Below are 21,103 nucleotides of genomic sequence, written 5' to 3'. Positions count from 1 at the left end.
TTCCGCCTAAATACTTGGAATAAGAAATAAACTAACGTACTTCGTAATATGCCTTCTTTGTATTTAGCCCAACTTTTTTTTTAGGATTAAGGGCCACATCATATACGTTAACTGTTTGTTGGTCCCTCTAGATCTGGCAAATTCCCCTACGTAAAATCCTATCTAATTTTAATTAATAGGAGCGAGACTAATGCAAGTCTCTCTGTGCTCTACAATGACAATGGGCATTAAAAAAGAAAAAAAAAATGGGAATGCATTTTCAAAATCAATGCATGTACTATTTTCATAAATACTTTTAACCCCCTTTTTCATGAAGCTCCGTTAGTGGCACGTTAGCTAACGAACTTTTAAACCGTACATTTTTTTACATTTACATTTAGTTTATTGCCTCACATACAACAAGATTTATAATCTTATACTTATAGTATGCGACATAAAATATTTCAAATGTTACATAGATTGTTTGGAAAAAAAAACAAAACTATGGACATATCTGTCATCTTGGCTATATATTCCATATGCCAGTTAGGAACTTAAGTGCTAAAAATTTTTCAGTTAAAATAAACCCGAGAGAAGATATATCCATTTTACTTTCTGTTAACTGGGAGTTAAAGTCTAACGGAGCTACATGAAAATGGCCGTAAAAATGGAAAACCCCAAAATGATTTGAATTCGAGTGACTGTTCATCTTTTGAATAAGTTTTCCGATTTACAAGAACAGGGCATTAGGGTGTGATGTACAGTCATGACTTCTGATGTAAGTCATCATATCTGTCTTGTCCCGGAGACGGTGACCCAAGATAGTTTTCACCCCAACAAATTCTAGATAAATCCATTTGCTTCCATACCTAAATGCTTGGAATAAGAAATAAACTAACGTACTTCCTGATATGTCTTCTCTGTATTTAGCCCATTTTTTTAGGATTAAGGGCCACCTCATATACATTAACTGTTTATTGGCCCCTCTAGATGTGGCAAATTCGCCTACGTAAAATCCTATCTAATTTTAATTAATCAATGATCTACAATAACTACATGACAATGGCCAACTGGTTTGCTTGCCCCTCCAAACTTATCTCCATTTGGAAATTGATTAACAGATCTTTTTTCTCCAACTTAATGGACAAAAGAGAGGGCATTATTACAGTACCGCTATAACAATAGCAGGAGGCTAATCACGGCATTCGATATCCAGAACTTTTTATCGAAATCTAAATTTTTCGGATCGATTGGTAAATTGCAATCGTAAAACATTTTTCACTTGTTTTTTACATTGTTTTCGCCATATAGGAATAGTAAATGTATTAGTTTTAGTTCGAATTGTTGCTAATTTGTAGTAAATTCACATATAATGAACATATTTTGAATATTTAGGACTAATGCAACTCCAATAAAAGTTAAACAAAAATTGGTCATAGTCGAGTTCGGGAGCGAGCATCCTAGCTTGGCAAAGAACCATATCGACAATTTTTTCGATACGGTTATGAATTCGATATCGAATGCCGTGATTAGCCCCCAGATTAATTTCTTAGTTCTTCTATGACTTTTTGCCCGCCTTTAATGAAAAACAATAGTTTTTTTAATTGGTTAGTTGATTTTTGGTGCTTTAATTCATCGCAAGTTTATTTGATTTTTATTTGTATTTGAAAATTATTCAATTCTCATTTATTTCTTAACAAACAAAATCACATTTTACCAAAACTTAAAACTAATGTAATGTTTATCTATACTTAAAAATTATATATAGTAGTATGTATACATTTATATACTCCTTATTGTTTGCAGAAGACCAAGAAGAGAGTATGGTTTGGGTAAAGGGTAAAGGGTAATGGAATAAGGGCAATAATGGATGATGAAAGGATCATATGGTTATTTATGGGATGATGGAGGAGAATTATAATGTTATATAATTAGTTTAGTCTATTTTTCTTAATTGGTTCTATCCCTATGCTCGACCTGATGATGCACTGCTACATTTTTTTGTTTCTTTGAGATTGAAACTCAAAAAAATTGTAGATTTTTTATTTTATTTTGTATTGAATTCACTGTTGTTTTCCTTTTTGAGAGAGAGAGAGAGAGAGGGGGGGGGCAATATTAACAGACTATTATTTATTATTATTTTGTAGTATTATATCCTAGTAGTATAGTGATAGCAGTTCAAGGGGTTTCCCTTTAATATGAAGTTTATAGCTGAAGTTTTTTGGTGGTTCGGCTTATTTTCGAGGTGTCAATGAAACGGATTTTTCAATTTTTGTATGTGTGTGGGAGAACAGCTTGGTAAATTCTAGCTAGGCCAGTTCACAGAAAAAAAAAATTAATTAAAAATAAAAACTAATAAACTTTGCATAAGAGCAATGGTTGGTTTTTCTATACAGATTTTGGCACGCTTGCACTTATAACATACAAAACCCATTTAACTTCACCTTTTGGATAAAATAAAAACTCCAATAGAAAAATGAAAAATTGAGGTTTTGTTTGTGTGATTAATATTGTAAAGACAAGCAGTTAATATATATACTCTGTTTTATTATTATTATTATTAGTATCCTTATTTGATTCGTATTCCTTTTTGTTCTTCACTTTCTCTTCTTGTATTTTAATTATATTCTTTCTACATTTGTGTTTTGCTTATATTTTTTTGTAATACTTTTGTTACTTCATTAGTTTTTTTTAATATTTTTTTCTATATGATAAATAGAATAGAATTTGTTCGATTTTTATTAGTATTTTTTTTTTTTAATTTTTGCAGTGAAACCAAAACAAAAAAAAAAAAACAATATGAAAAACAAAAAAAAAAAATAAATTTAAAAAAATGGAAAAAAATTAAATAAAAAAGTATGTATATATATGCAATAATAATAATTAAATAATATTAAAAACATACACTAAGAATTAAACTATTAAACACTAAATAAAATTATAATGAATAATTCATTTTTTTATTCTTATTTTTCTTTTTAATCTATCATAAATCAAAAAATTTTAAGGTATGCTGAACATTGTTTTTGTTTTTTTTTTCTACTTTTAGACAACAAAGAAGATTTTCAAATTTACTCATGTATTTTGGGCATATTGCAATTGCTAGCCCTTTGGGAAAAAGTTTAAGTCTATGGAAAAAACAGATTGCAAAATTGCCTAATTGCCTTCGGATTGATTTACACTATGCAACAAAAAGTTTCACCCATGATACCAAAAGTTATAAAAAATTAACATCAGTTTTCCAAAAAACTATTCACATACCGATCAAAGACGAAAATATTTGGTTAAAAAAATCAATTTTCGTCTAAAACAAAAAATTTTAAGAAGGATTTTGAGAATTTTATGAACACCATATTAGCAATATTAGAAACTGTAAAAGAAAAGTATACATTGTACTAAAAAAGGCTTGTAACAGCAAATTTAAAAGAATTTTGCTTTCAATAACAAAATAAAAAGTGCTTTCAAGCAAAACATATTAGCAACTATTTCCAGAGGAATGAATCTGTTAGTGTTTATTGTTTGCTGAATGAGCTAACAGTTAACTTTAAAGGGCAAAATTCTAAATGTTTTTGAATTTCTATTGATGAAAAATATAAGCAATAATAAATGTCTATGCAACAAAAAACTTTTCATGGTCCATTTGAAGTTATGTCTATAAAAAAAAAACTCGAAAAACGTATTTAGAAAATATGATAAAATTTTAAAATAAAAACAAATTTAAATGTTTTTAGCCCTACCGAATAGATGAATGGGTCGATAATGAAGTATTGGTATTTTATAAAAATAATTATTAGGATGCTTATCTTTTGGTTAAAAATTAAACCAAAAATGCTTGCATGAAAGCTAAAATGTTTTTCAGATAAAGTTTTAATTGAATAAAAAAACAAAAATATTCAATTAAAAAATTAGCTGATTTAAAAACACCTATTTTTCGTTCACAAAAATAATCCAATACATTTTTAATGAAAATTTCATCAATATCGGAAATGATAACAATTAGTAACGTCAATTAAATACTTGGATTGAAAACATAATTGTATCAACAATTAATTTATTATCCCTTTAATAAACAAAAAATTATGAAATTAATATTAAAAAAAAAATATTTTATATTATTTTTTTTTATCAAATCAATATTTTTTTAATTTGGTCAAGTAATTGTTTAATTGACATTCGGGTTTGATATCATTTTCGTGACTGTGTAGTTAACTTATATAAGCATATAACATACAATTCTCATAGAGCCGGATCTACGCAAAATGAATATATTTTCTATGGTGCTTACTGGGCCCAAGAAACACAAAAATATTATAAATTTTTCAATGGAAAATCACACATATTTTAATAGTTAGTTAAATAGAATTTTTCAAAAAAGTGCGGATTTTTTAAAAAATCAAATAAATGCTTTTCAACTCTAAAACTCAAGAAGTGTTTTTTAGTAAGGGTATCCAAACTTATTGCTGATGGCCTTTATGGATTGTTTACTATATTTGTCCGTCAGAATGGATAAACTAATATTTTGATTTCAAAGAATGTTTCAAATGAAAAATATTTAACATTTTACATTGCCTTTTAATGACATTGAAAAGCGCAGTTTTGTTTTCTTATATTGTCGTTTAGTCAATGACAAAAGTCAATTCGCCAATTTCGAATATCCTGAATAGAATAATATGACAATTAGAGACGATATTCAATATCTAATAAGTTGATTACTTATCGATATTTTTGTCAAATAGATGATTAATTGATAAGTAAACATTTGATTTTTGAAATTTAAAAAAAATGAGAATTTTTGTTTTATTTCTATATTTTTGGCTAAATTTCTATATATGATTTCAAATTCAATAATCGGTCTTGAAAAGTCATAATTAGTGGATTTTCTAATTAAGGATCTACAAAAAATTAAGTCGACGAAATATTTTCGATGTTTTTGTAAAAATCGATTATGGATTCTAGGATCCATAGGCCCAATTTATATGCATGAAACGTTTATAACAATGTTATATTTTAATTATTATTTAAATAATTTTCTTTGAAGATCTCCCGTTTATTATTTTTTTAATAACAAAAATATTTTATATTTCATTCTAATTAACATTAAAAATATGTGATTTTTTCATTAAAAATTTTATAAATTATTATTAAAAGATAAACACGAAAAATTCCCCTTATTTCATCTATTTCCTTCTAGAAATATATGTCGATCTAATACGTTTTGATAATGCAATTTTGGTTGGAATTTATTAATACTTCTATAAATATGGGTGTTCACTTGATGAAATGGCAAATCACTACATACAGATCTTTGAAAAACTGATTTCCATTTTTCTTTTAATCAACTCAAGCATACAAAAATTTTTTGTTAACATTATTGTTAACATCGTGGTTGTCAACTTTAGTTAATAAAAAAAATAAATTGGTGAATTTGGGTATTTCAAGTTGTTATCATTTGTTGCATAGTTTTATTTGTTTACAACGTCAACGAAATATTTAATTGAAATTGATGTTGCAATTTTTTCAATTAAAGTTTTCTTCTATGTTTGTTTGTTGTACACATCTTAAAGCTATTCATTCGGAAAGACAGTATATAAAATTAATATGTATAGAGTTGTAGTGTAGTGTAGAGATGACCGTTGGGGTGGTGGGGGAGTGACAACGAAAACGAAACAGCTGTTATCAATAGACTAATGATAATGCTGTTGATGATGATGACGAAGATGATGGTGTGATTTACCATTGTAGATGACGTTTTTTCTTTTGCTGATGATGAGCTCATACATGAAGGGTTAGGCAAAAAAAAAAAAAACACAAAATATAATGGTGATAATTTTTTCTTTTTTAATTTCAGTAGAACTAGGCAAACGTATTTTACGATCTTGCCAATAACTCCGCACATCTTTTTGTTTTCTCTTCTATCACTGCTGTTTTTTCCATCCTCCTTTAGATGCGGTTTCCAAAATTAATTATAGTTTTCCTATTTACAGTGTATTGCGTTGCTATTAGACAGAGCTATTCAAAAACAAATTTTGAACTACACAAGTAAAATTGGGCTATTAGACACAATACATTCTCTTTACTATTGTCACCAGCGTCTGTCAACAGTTTGTGTAGGCTCCTCGAGTATAGTAAAGTTGTGTCATACGTTCCGATAGTGTGGTATATAGATTGCTTATCAACTCCATGGGGACACGAGACCACGCCTCACGTATGCGAAATATCAAATCGTCTTTACGTGAAAATTTACGGCCTCCATCGAATACCTCGCGTATTAACCATCCCCAAATGCCTTCCATTATGTTTAGATCATGGGCCACTGTTGGCCATTTTTGTGTCTTAATACTCTCGGCATTTAGCCATTCTTGCACTGAGGGTAAAGCATTTGTTGTCCAATTGTGATCTTGCAGGTAGAAATCATTAGTGCCACCCAATTTCGATACAATATTGGGTCTTTCCCTTAGTATGGTGTCGACACAGGATTCGATCTTGAATTTCGCTGTTGATACCTCCAAGTGTATGGGTCCCCCTGCGGTTAACACCAGATAAATATACACAGAATTGCCTCGGGGTCGTTGTGAGAGCGTACGCTCATAGTTGCGTAAATCATGGAAATAATATGAAAAACCATCGGGTCCATCTAAATTAAATTTACGCTCATCCTGAAACACCACACGCCGCCAATGATTTTCCGTCCAATTGACATGGGAGTTGGCAAATGTTAACCGTTCGGTTTGATGAAATTGTGAGAGTACGGGTTCGACTTTTAGCTTTTTGGCACCACTAACCGTACTACCGCGTGAACTTGATCCATTCGATGAGGAGCTACTGTTTGATCCCGAGGAAGGTGTTGTGCGGGCACTTGAATTTGTTCCGGGTGGAGATAGACTTGATCCTGTGGTATTTGATTGCTGTGTGGTAGCGTGACTAGATGCTGTCCCTCCTCCGGTACTACTGCTGGCTGCGGAAAAATTTGAATTCTGATTGAGAGCATGTACCGGTATGGAATGACTGTAACTATTGTGGGTAGTGGTTGATGTGCTGTGGGCGTGGGCGGGTACAGGGGTACTGTGCTGTTGATAATATGGATGATGAAAACTGGCTGCATGTTGATGATGATGTATAGTGGGCTGTTTTAGTTGCAATTGTTTAAGCTGTGTTTGCGATTGCGCCAACAAATGATGATGGGCATGATGGCTATGGCTGGTATTTGTTCCAGTTACTCCATTGTTGATTTTGTTGTTGTTGTTGTTGCTACTGGTAACCACTACACTAACTCCATTGGCAGGTTGGGTGACACTACTATTGTTGTTGTGATTATTTTTATGAGTTTGTGTGTGGTTAGTGGTCACCGCTGATGTTGTCGTTAGAAATGTTGGAGTCTGAGGATGTGAACGTTGGCCATGGACCTGAGATGTAACTGTGGCGGCCGTTGCAGCTGCCGCTGCCACAGATGTAGCAGCCGCTGAGCTAACTGTATAATTGCCAGGATGTTTAAGGTAATATTGCAAAGCCATCAAATTTGCTTCCTCCGTGGAATTACCCAAATTCGCCACTTTTGGATCGTAAATAAGTTTACGAAAGTTTTGAATGTCGTCGGAGCTAAGAAGTAAAGTTTTCATTTGGAGTTTGGCTATTTATAACTGGCGAGGTATGTAGTTGTTTATATAAAATATATAAAATATTTAAAACAAAAAAAGTTTTTAAATATTTTATTAGTAAGGATCCTTTATAGTTCTTGGAATAGTTTGTTTTTCTATTGATTTGGCACAAGGCTAGTAGTATTTTTTTACTTGAATTTAAGCAACTTGTTCTATGTGACCCGTTGCTATGTGTCAAGGTTTTCCCAATCTTAGGTATATCTGGAATCCAAAAATCTTTTAGTAGGGAGTAACCGAAACAGTGCTCAGTGGTAGTTGCGAAAGGAACATCTTTACCAAAAAACACACGCACACCAAAGCCTATGTATACAACAAATTCTTCTCTCTTTCCACTGACGTTGCCTCGGTTTATCTATCTGGCTGCCTGCCTGGCTTTTTGGTTGTCTTGCCTTTACCTCTCTATGGTTATTTACTATGGATTGCTAACGAATTTGGCAATGCTATGTTGTCTCTTTGTTGCGACAATATTGAATTTTGTTGTATTTTTTTTTATTACTATATTGAATATTCCCAATATATATTTGTTTGTTGTTACGTGCACAACCCAGAGTATCAGCTTAACACTATGTGCTGGCGATTTGATGTTGTTGCTGGTGTAGGTTTTGATTTGTATGGTATTTTTTTGTTTAATTTCGCAAGTTTTTCTTACTTTTTTGTTGATTTTATTTTATTTCTCTCGGAATGTTTGCTTTACGTAGTAGTGGGAACTATTATGTGAAATGAAGAAGAGACAAAAAGAGGAACGAATGGTGAATAAAATGAAAACTGTCGAGAAACAGCAACGACAGCAAATCTCACAACATGCGTATGTTCATTGTGCTGACAACTGGTTCACTCGCTAGCTATCTAGCTTGCTTGCTTGCTGACTGACTGGTAAATAGGTAGGTAGGTAGGTAGGTAGATGGTATGACGGAACGGCCAGCTCTGACTATAAGTTGTTTAGAGATGAAGATAGAGACGGTGAAGACGAGAGAGAGCGACTCGGGTGGAGAGTTTGTGTTTGCACGCACTTTCACATCGATTAACTTGATTTTCTGCTCTGCTGTTGCTGCTACTGTTGTTGATCGCCGTTCGTCTCTATTCTCGTTGATGTTTTTTTGTTATCAATATCGGAGTTTACCCTCCGTTATATGCTAGACTCGTAGTGGTTCGTATCTCTTTGAGTTTTCTTCAACGTGACTATAGCAATCAGCTGACACCACAATTACTGTTCTTTGCAAGATATGATGCGTACGTTGAGAGAGCGAACGCGAGAGAAACAAAAAGAGATCTTTTTCCCCTACTCCCAAAGGTTTGTTGTTTTCTTTATTTTTGTTGTTTTTTGTAGTTATTGCTCTCTGATGATGATGATGAGAATATTGTCTCAACTTCACTGTATTGTATATCTTGTGGATATTTGCTTAACTTCTTCACTGAACCTGGGGCGCTGCAGCAGTTTATTTATAGTATATTTCCCTGTTCTGCAGTCTTCTGCGTCATTGTTAGCTCTGTCGTTCCCTTTGTCGTTGTTGTTGTCGTCGTCGCCGCCGCCTTCGTTGTTTTTTTGTTTTTACCTAAAATGAGAGTATAAAAATAAAGAAGAAAAATCAATGATGTGTTCAAGATTTTGTATGGATTTTACATGCATGGCATTCTTCATGGCTATATCTTTCTTCTGTTGTTGCTCTTTGTGTTTTTTGTTGTACTGAGTTTTTCTTGATTTCGTTACTAAATGTAGGGTGAGAAATTGTTATCTTTCTCTCTGTTGAGATGTGAAAGTCTCGAAAGGATTCTTTAAATTTGATATCCACCAAAAAAAAAAAAAAGAAATTCGCCAGGTGTTTAGTGTATTTGTTTACAATAAGAAAAATAAATTTTCGAAGTATATTTAGTTTTTGTTTGGAAGTAGATACTTATGTAGTACATATACAAAGAATATAAGATTAGGGTTCACTGAATACATATACGATAGGAGGCATATGATACATGTAGGGCATTCACTTTGATGTGAGTGGTATATAAGCAAGGATGAGAGTGTTATTGTAGTTAATTCAAAAGGACATTTTCGTATATTAAACCTGTTATTTTTATCGTTATTTTTATGTTAGAAATTTGGATGCTTTGATATTTTTAGGACTTTACTTAAAACGATGAAGTACAAAAGGATTAACACAAGTGTACCAAAATATACCTAATCTAATCAAAATCCTTAATATGTTTTGATGAGTAAAATAGCGATATGCGATAGGTTTTTAATTTACAGCCTGTGTCTGTATGTCGATCGAGCTCTATCGATCGACTAAAATGGAAACAAACAGCTGAATTTATAACCATGCATTTCGATCGATCGATAGAGCTCGTTCGACATACAGAAACAGGCTGTTAGTTGAGTTGGATTAAGTGTTCGTTAAGTATGATAGCAATTTGCTTTTTAATTCACTCTTATGTTAAGAAAATTGAATTAAACTAAATTGGTTTAATGTACAACAATTTTTTGTCGCTATAGATTTTTATTACTTAAAGTATTTTAAAAATCCCGAAAAAAATTCCGTGATCCCGGGATTCGGGATTTATAAAAATCGATTCCGAATGACAGCCTTACCCTAATCTAAACATTAATGAATTGGGGAACTACCACATTCGAGTAGCTTCGAAATTACTTGGGAGGTGCCTGCTTATGAGAGGTTATTTTTAATGTGATAATATAGCAAACTTCACACGATGATTGTCCACTTTTGAGAAGTATCCGATTTTCAGAGTATCCAAGTTTGCGAGGTTTCACTGTATATGATTATCATCTGCATAAATGCTGAAATAAATGGCTTTTGGGCTTTGCGTTTTTTTCTGAAATTTTCTTAAAGAATGAAAATTCGATAATCAATATTGAAATATGTTATTCACGATCATATTACGATCATATTAATCCGTACATTAGCGTTGCTCAGCATGGTTTCATGATGAATCGCTCGACTGTAACTAATCTAGTTTCGTTTACGAGAACTTGTATTTCGTACTTCGAGGATGGTTACGAGGTGGATGCATTATACATGGACTTTTGTAAGGCGTTTGATAAAGTATGCCATGAACTTCTGTTATTGAAATTAGAAAAGTTTGGTTTTCATCCATTGATTGTAAGGTGGTTTAAGTCAAGGTAGTATTTTAGGGCCTTTACTTTTTATTTTATTTATTAATGACATACGTAAATGTTTTCGTTTTGCTAAGTATTTGATCTACGCAGATGATATTTAGATATTTTTGAATGTATCACGTTTAGAGGACACGTTACTGCATCAGGACGACTTGAATCGGCTTGTTGTTTTGGTGTGGTGAGAATCATTTGCCGTTAAATGTTGAGAAGTGTTATTTTCTTCCTTATTGTCGGGCTGATATGCGCGTTTCTTCGAATTATTGCATTCATTATCAGTTTTTATTTCGATAGTAGGCTAAATTTCAAATACCATATTGATTATATCTTGCCTAAAGCATATTCTTCTTTTGCATTTATTAAAAGGAATAGTAAGGGTTTCATCAGTCCATATACCCGTACGTTTTTATATACTTCATTTGTCAGGTCAAACTTGGAATATGCGTCAATTGTCTGGAACCCGTATACTGTTGGTATTTCTGATAGAGTTGAGAGATTGCAAAAGAAATTCATAAAATTTGCACTAATAAGTCTTCGTTTTACTGAACCTCTTCCTGTGTATGAATCCAGATGTAGGCTCATATATTTGGAGACTTTGGCCAATAGGAGAAAGAAAGATTCATTATTATTTTTGTATAAGTTAATTAATGGTTATATTGATTGGCCGCCTTTGCTTCGTGAAATTGGCTTCAATGTTCCTGCTAGGAGTTTAAGATTTTTCCAATACTTTCATGTACCTTTGCATAGGAATAATTATGCTTGCAATAGCGAGTCTTTAAGGATTATATTGTGAATTATCCAAAGACTGAATAAAGTCATTCAATATAGAATTGAATGAATATTGAAAGTCAATTTCATATAGAATGGAAGTTCTTTACTACACTACACCCACAAATTGCACAAGTAAAACCATATTTTGAGAGCCACGGTGAGGCAAATAGTTAGCATGTTCGCCGTACATATAAAGGGTCATGGGCTCAATCACTGTTTTCTCTTATCTATGAGACTAACTGATTCTATGATTAGTTCGATGACAAGTGATCTCCTTTTTATAGCCGAGTTCGAACAGTTATTCCCATTACGGAATGATACACCCGGTTGTGGTTTATACACTCAGTGTATTATTCTCTAAATGTTTATTCCGTAATGGGAATAACTGTTCGAACTCGGCTATAAAAAGGATATCACTTGTCATCGAACTAATCATAGAATCAGCCAGTCTCATAGATAAGAGAAAAGTTCACAACCTAATTAAGTGCGAACCTAAAATAACTGATTAACAAAGACCAGAGACCACAGTACAGCGAAAATCAAAGCGATAACGCAGTGTCAAATCCCTCAGCAAGTTCACAAATAGGCCACTTTTTACTATTTTTAATTTTTTCTCATCCTCTATTTTTATTTAATCGTAGCTCCTTTTTAGTTTTTAATTCAAAATAGTTATAGATATTTTGGATATTTGGATATTTCTCTGACAAATATCGCTGCTAAAATAGAAAGCCGCATAAGTTGCTTCTATAATGAGGGCGAATAGTTTACAAATATTATTTTATAATCAAGAAGGTCCCATGTGTACTATACGACTGCTAACTGCCATAATAATTCTCTGTGCCTTTATAATTTTATACGGATCAGCAGAAAATTTCAGCACACTACAGACTTTTTTGCAGTCTTCTGCTTCAAATTAGCAGATTATTTGCTATTTTAGCAAAAACACTGGTTAAACAACAATACAATAAATGAATAAATAAATAAATAATAATATTAATAAACAACAGTTTTTGTCTGCTGAAAAGCAGCAGTCAGTATTTGCTATTAACAGCAATCTTTTTTCTATGAATGTAATACATACTTCTACAAATATTTTTGTTTTGGATTGACCATTTTCTTTTCCAAAATTCAAAATATAAGAAAACACAAGCGTGATTGCTCTTTTATTAGTTGTTTATCCCATTGTTTGGGCATAGAAGTAACTACCACTGATTTCAATGTTTCATAGAAGAAACAAGTAGAATTATTCGCACAATTGAAGAAAGGATGGATATTAGAGCACGACCAAAGCATCGGCTTCGGCTTTCGGCCAAAAATCGATAATCGGCCACGAATGGGCCTTCGGCGTCAAGAGGCCGATTAACCGAAGCCGATATTGAATTGTCCATGTGTTTAATTTGTCTCAGTCAAAGCACTCAGTACAAATACAACGTAAAAAATTATAAAAAAATCCTTTTTTGTCATTATAATGTCAAACTACTGGACTGAAATACTTATTACTGTTGTATTTATGCATTTTATTTATTTTTTTATTTTTTATTAAAAATTTGAGGAGAATAATCGGTTTCGGCTTAGTCTTCGGCCGATTATTGCTTTTTTCGAATATCGGCTTCGGCAAAAAAACCCGCTTCGTTCAAGCTCTAATGGATATTTACTTTAACCAAAAATATCTTTATACAGAAAGTTTGGTTTATTTTCCACGATTTTATTTATCGGCAAGATACGAAGACAAAATTATTGTACGTTCCACAAATACCAAAAGGGAATATAAAAAATGTACGTTTTACAAAAGCATAAATTGCTTGTTAAAATCTGATATACATTTTGTGGATTAAACTATTTTCTTTTCCAGCAAAATATAAGAATAAAACAAACATAATTTCCCCTTATCCCATTGTTTGGCCATAGTAACTACCACAGCTCTCAATGTTTTTTTAAAGAAGAAACAGGTCGAATTATTCGAATAATATGAAAAAGATAGGATCGATTTTTAGTTTATTCAAGAATGTCTTTTTACAAAAGCAGTTTGGTTGTTTTTGTACGTTTCATAAATACAAAATCCCTGTAAATCGCTAGACTTTCAGGGGGTGAATTCAAATCACAGAATTTACAATTAAAGATTGTATGTGTATTCATTTTGTAGTGTATGTATGGTTGTGTGTATGTGTACATATATTACGAAAATATTCCCTTCATACTTGTTAACACACCTGACCCCATGCAGTTTAGGTGGTTGCTGGGAAGAAACATTGCAAATACAAATTTGACGTTTAACCAAATCTTATGCAGTTCTTAAAATTTCATACAATGGAAATAATATTTTGCCTAAAATTGACGATAGCCAATAGAAGAAGTTTTGAATATATATGTGTGTTTTTGTACGATAGCAAAACATACAACACACAGCATCTATATCTGCTGCTTCTCATTTAATGGGAGTTTTCTATGCGTACATTAACATTTTAATCGATTTATTAAAAAATTAAGCAAAAAATCACTTACATACCATCTGTATGTTTATTGTATAAAAATATATTTGCATGTATTATATTCATTTATATATAAAGTTGAACGTTCAGTTGCTTCCCTTTCCATAAAACTTTGAATAACTACAGTACGACCTCATATAATGCTAACTTTAATTTCAAATGTAAAGCTATTACTTCCGCAATATTGAGTTAAGGTGCTGTCTGACTCATTTTGCCAGCGTAATATGAAACGTATGAATGTATACATATACATATCGAGGAATTTTTAGTATCTTACTTAATTTTGCATTTCACAATATCACTCTGAAACAACTTTTACAAAAGGTATTCGAATTGACAATGGAAATAAGTATATACACTCAACTTAGATTCATGTCAATTTTATATAAATCGCAAAAATTCACAAATATGTCAATTTCAAATAAATTTTGAAAAAGTCGAATGAACTGGAATGCAATGTAGCCAGGACAAAAAGGAAAAAATCACGTTAGAAGTATACGAGATTGGAATAAAAAAGTCGACTAATCGAATCGAAGTCAATAGGTGTTGAAAATACAGTCGAATCGACTTTTGATAGAGAGACTAATCGATTTTTAACGATAACATTGAAATATTGGACATTTAAATTGAATCAAAAAGGAAAAATCCAGTTAGAAGTATACTAGTTTGGAATGCAACAAGAAAGTCCATAAGTGTTAAAAATACAGTTGAATCGACTTTCACTTCATCTTGCAATTAGAGTTAGGCGAGTTAGCAAGTTTTTCGTTATAGGAAAAATAGCTACAAAAGTAGACAAAAGTCAAGAAGTCGAATTTTTACAATTTTGAAAAAGTCAATTCCTTAGGTTCCAATATTCGGAATATGCATAACTTTCGTTTGGCCATATTTTCTCAATCCTAAAACTCGTATGAAATTAAAATTTGATAATCAAAAATCACTTCATCTTGCAATTGGGCTTCGGTCCAGATTATCTCAATTATTTCCTTAATAAGAAAAAAAGATTTTTGGCAATATTGGAACAAGGGAGTATAAGTCGACTTGTAAATCAAAATGTTTAAAATTCGTAGATTTCGAAAATAAACAAAAGGCAAGAAGTTATTTTATTTGTTGAATTATTTAACGATAAAAGAATGTCCACCTGAATTTAATTAAAAAATTAAAAAATTTGATAATCGATGGCAACAACGCTATACCATTTTCTGCCAATGAATTAGAATTTTCTGCCAATGAATTAGAATAACGTGACTGCTAGCGGCGTGTCGTCCCGTTATTCCGTCAGGGATTTTGGTCTTCCCATAGGTTAGGTTAAAGTTGCAGCCCGATTAAATTTCAGGCTCACTTAGACAATTCAGTCCATTGTGGTACCAGATTAACTAAATATACGTATTACATATGGGCACTTCTAGTTTTAACCACTGAACCTTCTCGATTATTATCTTCTGTTGAACCAACCAGATTCTTCCAAAAACATTAGCAGACTGCTAAAGTTAACTTTTTCCAGGTCCGCCAGTAGTCTAAAGCTATATGCCCCTAAAATTCGCTTAAGCCTAACACAAAATGCAGGACACTCACACAAGAGGTGTTTAATTGATTCCTTCCTTCCTATAAGAAATGCACGAAAACATGTTTTCGCCTACGGCCTATTGCTATGGTTATATTTACACACTAATTTCTGTACTTTCTGGTAGAGTTACAAAGGACAATGCAGCTTGATAAACCACATAGGAAAGCTTCGAAAAAGCCCGAGATGTCACAAAATTTCTGAGAGCAGACAAACCACTGGTAAAAATGTTTGCTGTACATTCGTAAACCTTTATGTGCATCCTCTGCCCATCACCTAACCTAGCCTGATTGTCCTCTTGTAATAGGTTGTGATCGTACCTATTGGTTTCATAGAACTTCGACGATCAAACATCCGCCGGCAAAATTGTTCTATGGCCATTGCATCGAAACATAATCATGCGCCTTTTTCTGCAAACTCGTGACCAAACCTTCTATTCCAGGTTTGTTTCCATTTAGAATTTTTCTGTGATTTCCCGATTTAGAGTCACCCGCATTAAAATCTAAAACCAGTCCAATCGGCTCAACACCAGATAACTCTGAATCCATCCCACATTGGATGCAGATAAATCGTTAAAACTTCAAAATGTATCCCCTTATCGTAATATGTGGCATATATTAAAGTTTTTTCCCAGATTCATGTGAATTATGAAAAATGCAGAGGTTTCTCAATGGACATTTGGTGGTTTAAATTATCAGGATTTCACTTTTCATTACAAAGCGTTTGTGAAAAGTAGCAAACGAACTACCCTTTCTCATAATAAAACTTGACGTTACATTTGTATTTGTAGACGTTTTTACTACGGTCTTCAACACAGATTTTTTCTATTTACTTTTCTCTACCCCTTTCATGTAAATTCCCACTTCCACGATAGTGAAAACTTTTAATTTTGTAAAAATTAACCCTTATTGTATTTGATTAATGAGTTCATGAATTAATGAGAGAAGGATATTGTACCAAGTACCAATTGTAACAGAATTTATGAAATATTCATTGGTTTTATGAAAGCTGTTATACAGACGATAGTGCGGATACGTAGGGCCCCTAAAGCCTGTGCCAAAAGGCAGAAAACTAACTGAAAAAGAATATACCAGTACTGAATCGAAACTGAAGGCTTACAGATGGACTGAAGGATAACAAAGTTTACACATGCTTGATATTATTTAGAATAGGAAGGAAGGGTGCAAAGAAGAACGAAACATCGATACTAGATTTTAAACATGAAGAAAAACAGATCAAAAGAAACGGTTCATGGATAGCTATTGTATTGTATCGCAAATGGACGGAAGAAGGGATGGAGAACAAAACTAGAAATCGACTTATGTCGTATAATAGCACAGTCCTACTGAATGTATAAAATGGCTCAGCAACACAACACCAGACAGAATTTCTCTCAATGAGTGCTCTCGATTCTGTATTAAGCTCGACCTTCTTTTTATAGCGCTACAAGTTGGGCGACAAAGGGAATTAGACTCGGAGAGCGCAAAGTCTGTAGATGTCACTCGGATGAAGTCTGTAGATGTCACTCGGATGCTTTGGAAAGAAGGAATGACTGTTTAAAGCACGAACTTAACGAAAGAGGAGACATTGCTTTACAAAGACCTTGTCAAAAATCTGACAAAACGATGGCAAAAATCCATGAATTGGGTTTCGATTTACTTCCTCATCCAAGGTATTAGCCATTTCTGGTCCTGTAATCTCAAAATATTGCTCTCTGATAAGAAAATTTTTAGACAAAAGAGAAAGTTGATCGCCCAAAGTGGAAAAAGGCTTCAATAGAAGCAGGTTTGGATGAATGAAACAAATTGTACAACAATTTCCTTGAAGAAACTATGGAGAATGGAAAAAATAATTTTTGCAAATATGTAGTTACTATGGAAGGTCCATACAATTGACCCTCATTGGTGTTTGTTAGTCACTTATGTGGAAATTAAAAATAACAACTTCTTTTCAAAATAATCAGCTGTTCTTTGTTTATGACGGTGTTTGCCAATAAAACTTTCGGTAAATGCCTTTGTAAGGAGAAATGAAATGGTATTTCAAGTCTGGTTGTACTGTATTTACTAGAGCCACATCCAACCATTTCCACTTATATGTGTACATCTCGTGGATAGTCCTTCTATGTACAATGATGTCTACTTATGTACATATGAAATGATGTATGTATATACACATCTGGAATGCACACATTGGAATGAGTAACATCAACAAATTAATACGTTTTAGATGGTGTAGGTACGTTTGAGTGGTTTTCATTGTAAAAAGGACACAAAAAATATAAAAGCGTTTGTTTGTTCTGGCAAACCAGCGAAGGCAACCAAATATCAGCCTGGTATGATGATTGTCCATGTTCTGTGCTATGCATCTAAACATTGGATGTGTGGATACATACACTTGCTGCTGCATATGGGTATGAGAGTGCATCACAAGAAGGAGGGCAAGCAAAGGAAAATGCAACGTCTTCGTGCTATATGTAATCAATACATTTTCCGTTCCTAAAAATATAGATTTTTTAACTTCGTTTAAAATTGAATCATTCAATCGTAAGCTAGCTGGTCGCTCGCATACAATACGAACTTCTTGCACACACAAATTCTCTAGAATAATGAATTGGGTATTGGATTGTGATGATGATGACGACGACTACGACGATGGCTATTTTCTCATTTTATACAGCGAAACGAACATAGATTTTTGTTTTAAATGTACATTGCCATATAAAATGGATGGATGAACCGATGGACTGGTTGATGTTCGGACTTGCTCTGACTATGCCTTTGGCTACTGATTTTCAAATACTTTCGTATATACATTTCAGTATATATGTACGAAATATTTACTATATATGGTAGATTTTAGTATATAATAGAAGGGGTTCTAGCTAGATAGTCAAACTACACCATCGTATTTATTTTTGTGTACCATATTTATCCTTCGAACGCTAGCCTATACTAGCCCCAGCCCTTTAAGTCCAGATAATATAACAAAATGTTTTTGTAATTCACATATAAGATATTGGAAGCGAAAGCTGGAAGAGAAACTATAGAATTATAGGAAAACCTATTGCTTGTCTTGGAACAAGTACAAACCCAATGTTTTTAATGATCGCAAAATATGACCGTAATGCGTATGTTGAAATTATCGAATAATGATTGGTTCACACCCGTAAATTGCTTTGTATAAACTTAACGTTCACTGTGTCCGGGTTCAAGGAAATATATATTCCTCTTACGAATGTCTTTTTTTTTTGTTTGCATACAAATGTCATTTCAAGTAATACATATGAAAGAAGGCGAAGACGTAAATGTCATTTAAACTCTCCACTCATTACATGGCTGTTTTATTTTTACACACGCATACACATCCTTCCTGTATATACGATTTGCACCCATACATACACATACTCTTTTATATACATACACATATAGCAAATGCAACATTCTTTTCATTAAATTTCTGTTTTTTTTTTTAATACAAACTCCCTTTAAAATATTTTTTTTATCGCTTTGTAAATTATAATATTCTATTTTTTCCAATTTTTTTTAAATTATTTTTGTTCATTACTGGCAACATTTTTAGGTTTTTCTTGATGAAATTTGAAATTTAATCTTGTTTTTTCTCTCTTGATTACGCCATTTTGAGAAACTCGCCGTCGAGTTGGATGTTGATAAAAACGTGTTTTTTCTTAATTACTTTTTAAATTTTTGGCCGTCAATATGATGTATCCGTATGCAGGAAATGCTTATTTAGTTTGTGAATATTCCTTGTTTTACCGTCCGCGACCGTGGATTTAATTAAAAAACGTTAAAATTTTAAGAAATCCACACAAAGGGCGAGACGACAAAAAAAACGACGAGGCATTTGTGGTGGTAGAATATGTTCGTTTTAGGGTTGTATTCTCAGTCATGACACTTGGCTATATGCTTTTAAAAAATACAACACTACATTTTTTAGGTTGAACTACTCACATTTGGTTACATTTCATGCAACAAATCTACGTTTGTACTAACCCAACAAACACAAGGATGAGTATTTTTCACATGTAACACCATATCAATTTGATAGTGAATCCCATATTCAACATTAATTCAAATGGCCTTGCAAATTGCTTGCCTTCAACAAATTTTCCAATAGGTTTGAAGCATTAAAATGAAATTTAGTTTGAAAAGTTGTTGCTAATATGTTGAGAAATTGTTGCTAACGTGTTGAATTCTACTGTTGAGGGTAATGTCTGTTTTTTGTTGAGAACGCGATTTTCTCAACAATTTCTCAAATTGAATTTTAAGGTAATTCTTTGAAGAAATGTTTGAAAGCGTATTGAATATAAGCATTTCTCCAATGATTGTGTTTATTGGGAAGTTCACACTATGCCCGAAATCTACTCAAAGTAAATTTCAGCTAAAATCTCGATTAATTTCAATATATATATGTGCTTTGGATAATGTGCCGACCACAATTTACGTTTTTTCCCCGAAGAAATGTCTGTGTTTGTAAGCAATCTTATGGGCCTTGCAGACTATAAGTTTATCCGATTATTTATAAATGACTATAGTCATCGCCGACAATTCGTATCGATTGGCCACACTGTAAGATTCTTTTCAAACACATTCCGTAAGTTATTCCTTCCGGAATAACTTATAAACTGCCCAATAAACACAATCATTGGAGAAATGCTTATATTCAATACGCTTTCAAACATTTCTTCAAAGAATTACCTTAAAATTCAATTTGAGAAATTGTTGAGAAAATCGCGTTCTCAACAAAAAACAGACATTACCCTCAACAGTAGAATTCAACACGTTAGCAACAATTTCTCAACATATTAGCAACAACTTTTCAAACTAAATTTCATTTTAATGCTTCAAACCTATTGGAAAATTTGTTGAAGGCAAGCAATTTGCAAGGCCATTTGAATTAATGTTGAATATGGGATTCACTATCAAATTGATATGGTGTTACATGTGAAAAATACTCATCCTTGTGTTTGTTGGGTGGACGGTGCATTAATGTACAACAGTGGTTTCAGTACTAAATTTTAGCATTTTATTTTCGCAGTTACTTTTTTAATGCGCTTTTCAGTTATTCCGGATGGAATGTCGGTGTTTGTAAAGAATCTTACAGTGCGTCGCATCGATACGACTTGTCGGCGACGACTAAATAATCGGTTAATGTGTTATCGATCCCATAAAGATGCCTAACATAAAACAGTATCGATTATGCCTTCGGACTTAACTTATAATGGGCACAATATATGGGATATGTTCGACACGAGCACTGTCGTCCGGAATAACTGATGCGCATAAAACAATCTGTAATGCGCATAAAACAATTACAAATGTTGAAAACCAACAAATTCGTATTAAATCTTGACAAAATGTAGATGAAAAAAATATCCATCAAATAAATTAACGTCCTACTTCACAATTAATTATATGGATAGATTAACTGCAAAAAATAAACGCGGTTGCCTTTATAAAACAACTTCAACATCAGTTTTTAATAAAATCTTGTCAACTCGTGGATT

At 32.5% G+C, this 21,103-nt stretch overlaps 1 protein-coding gene across 1 annotated transcript; it reads right to left on the bottom strand.

Moving 5' to 3' along the window:
- Positions 1-1,914: 1,914 nt before the first annotated feature.
- LOC142241530 (uncharacterized) lies at positions 1,915-19,462 on the bottom strand. Its single transcript, XM_075313314.1, has 2 exons — positions 19,273-19,462; positions 1,915-9,187 (listed from the first exon to the last, which is right to left on the bottom strand). Exon 2 carries the CDS (start codon positions 7,593-7,595, stop codon positions 6,075-6,077), a length of 1,521 nt encoding a protein of 506 aa, XP_075169429.1. The 5' UTR covers positions 7,596-9,187; positions 19,273-19,462; the 3' UTR covers positions 1,915-6,074.
- Positions 19,463-21,103: the final 1,641 nt, after the last annotated feature.

Source organism: Haematobia irritans, chromosome 5, assembly GCF_050003625.1.
Source record: "Haematobia irritans isolate KBUSLIRL chromosome 5, ASM5000362v1, whole genome shotgun sequence".
NCBI lineage: Eukaryota > Metazoa > Arthropoda > Insecta > Diptera > Muscidae > Haematobia > Haematobia irritans.
Note: the sequence above shows the minus strand (reverse complement) of the source record. Positions and strands in the feature narration are given on the sequence as shown.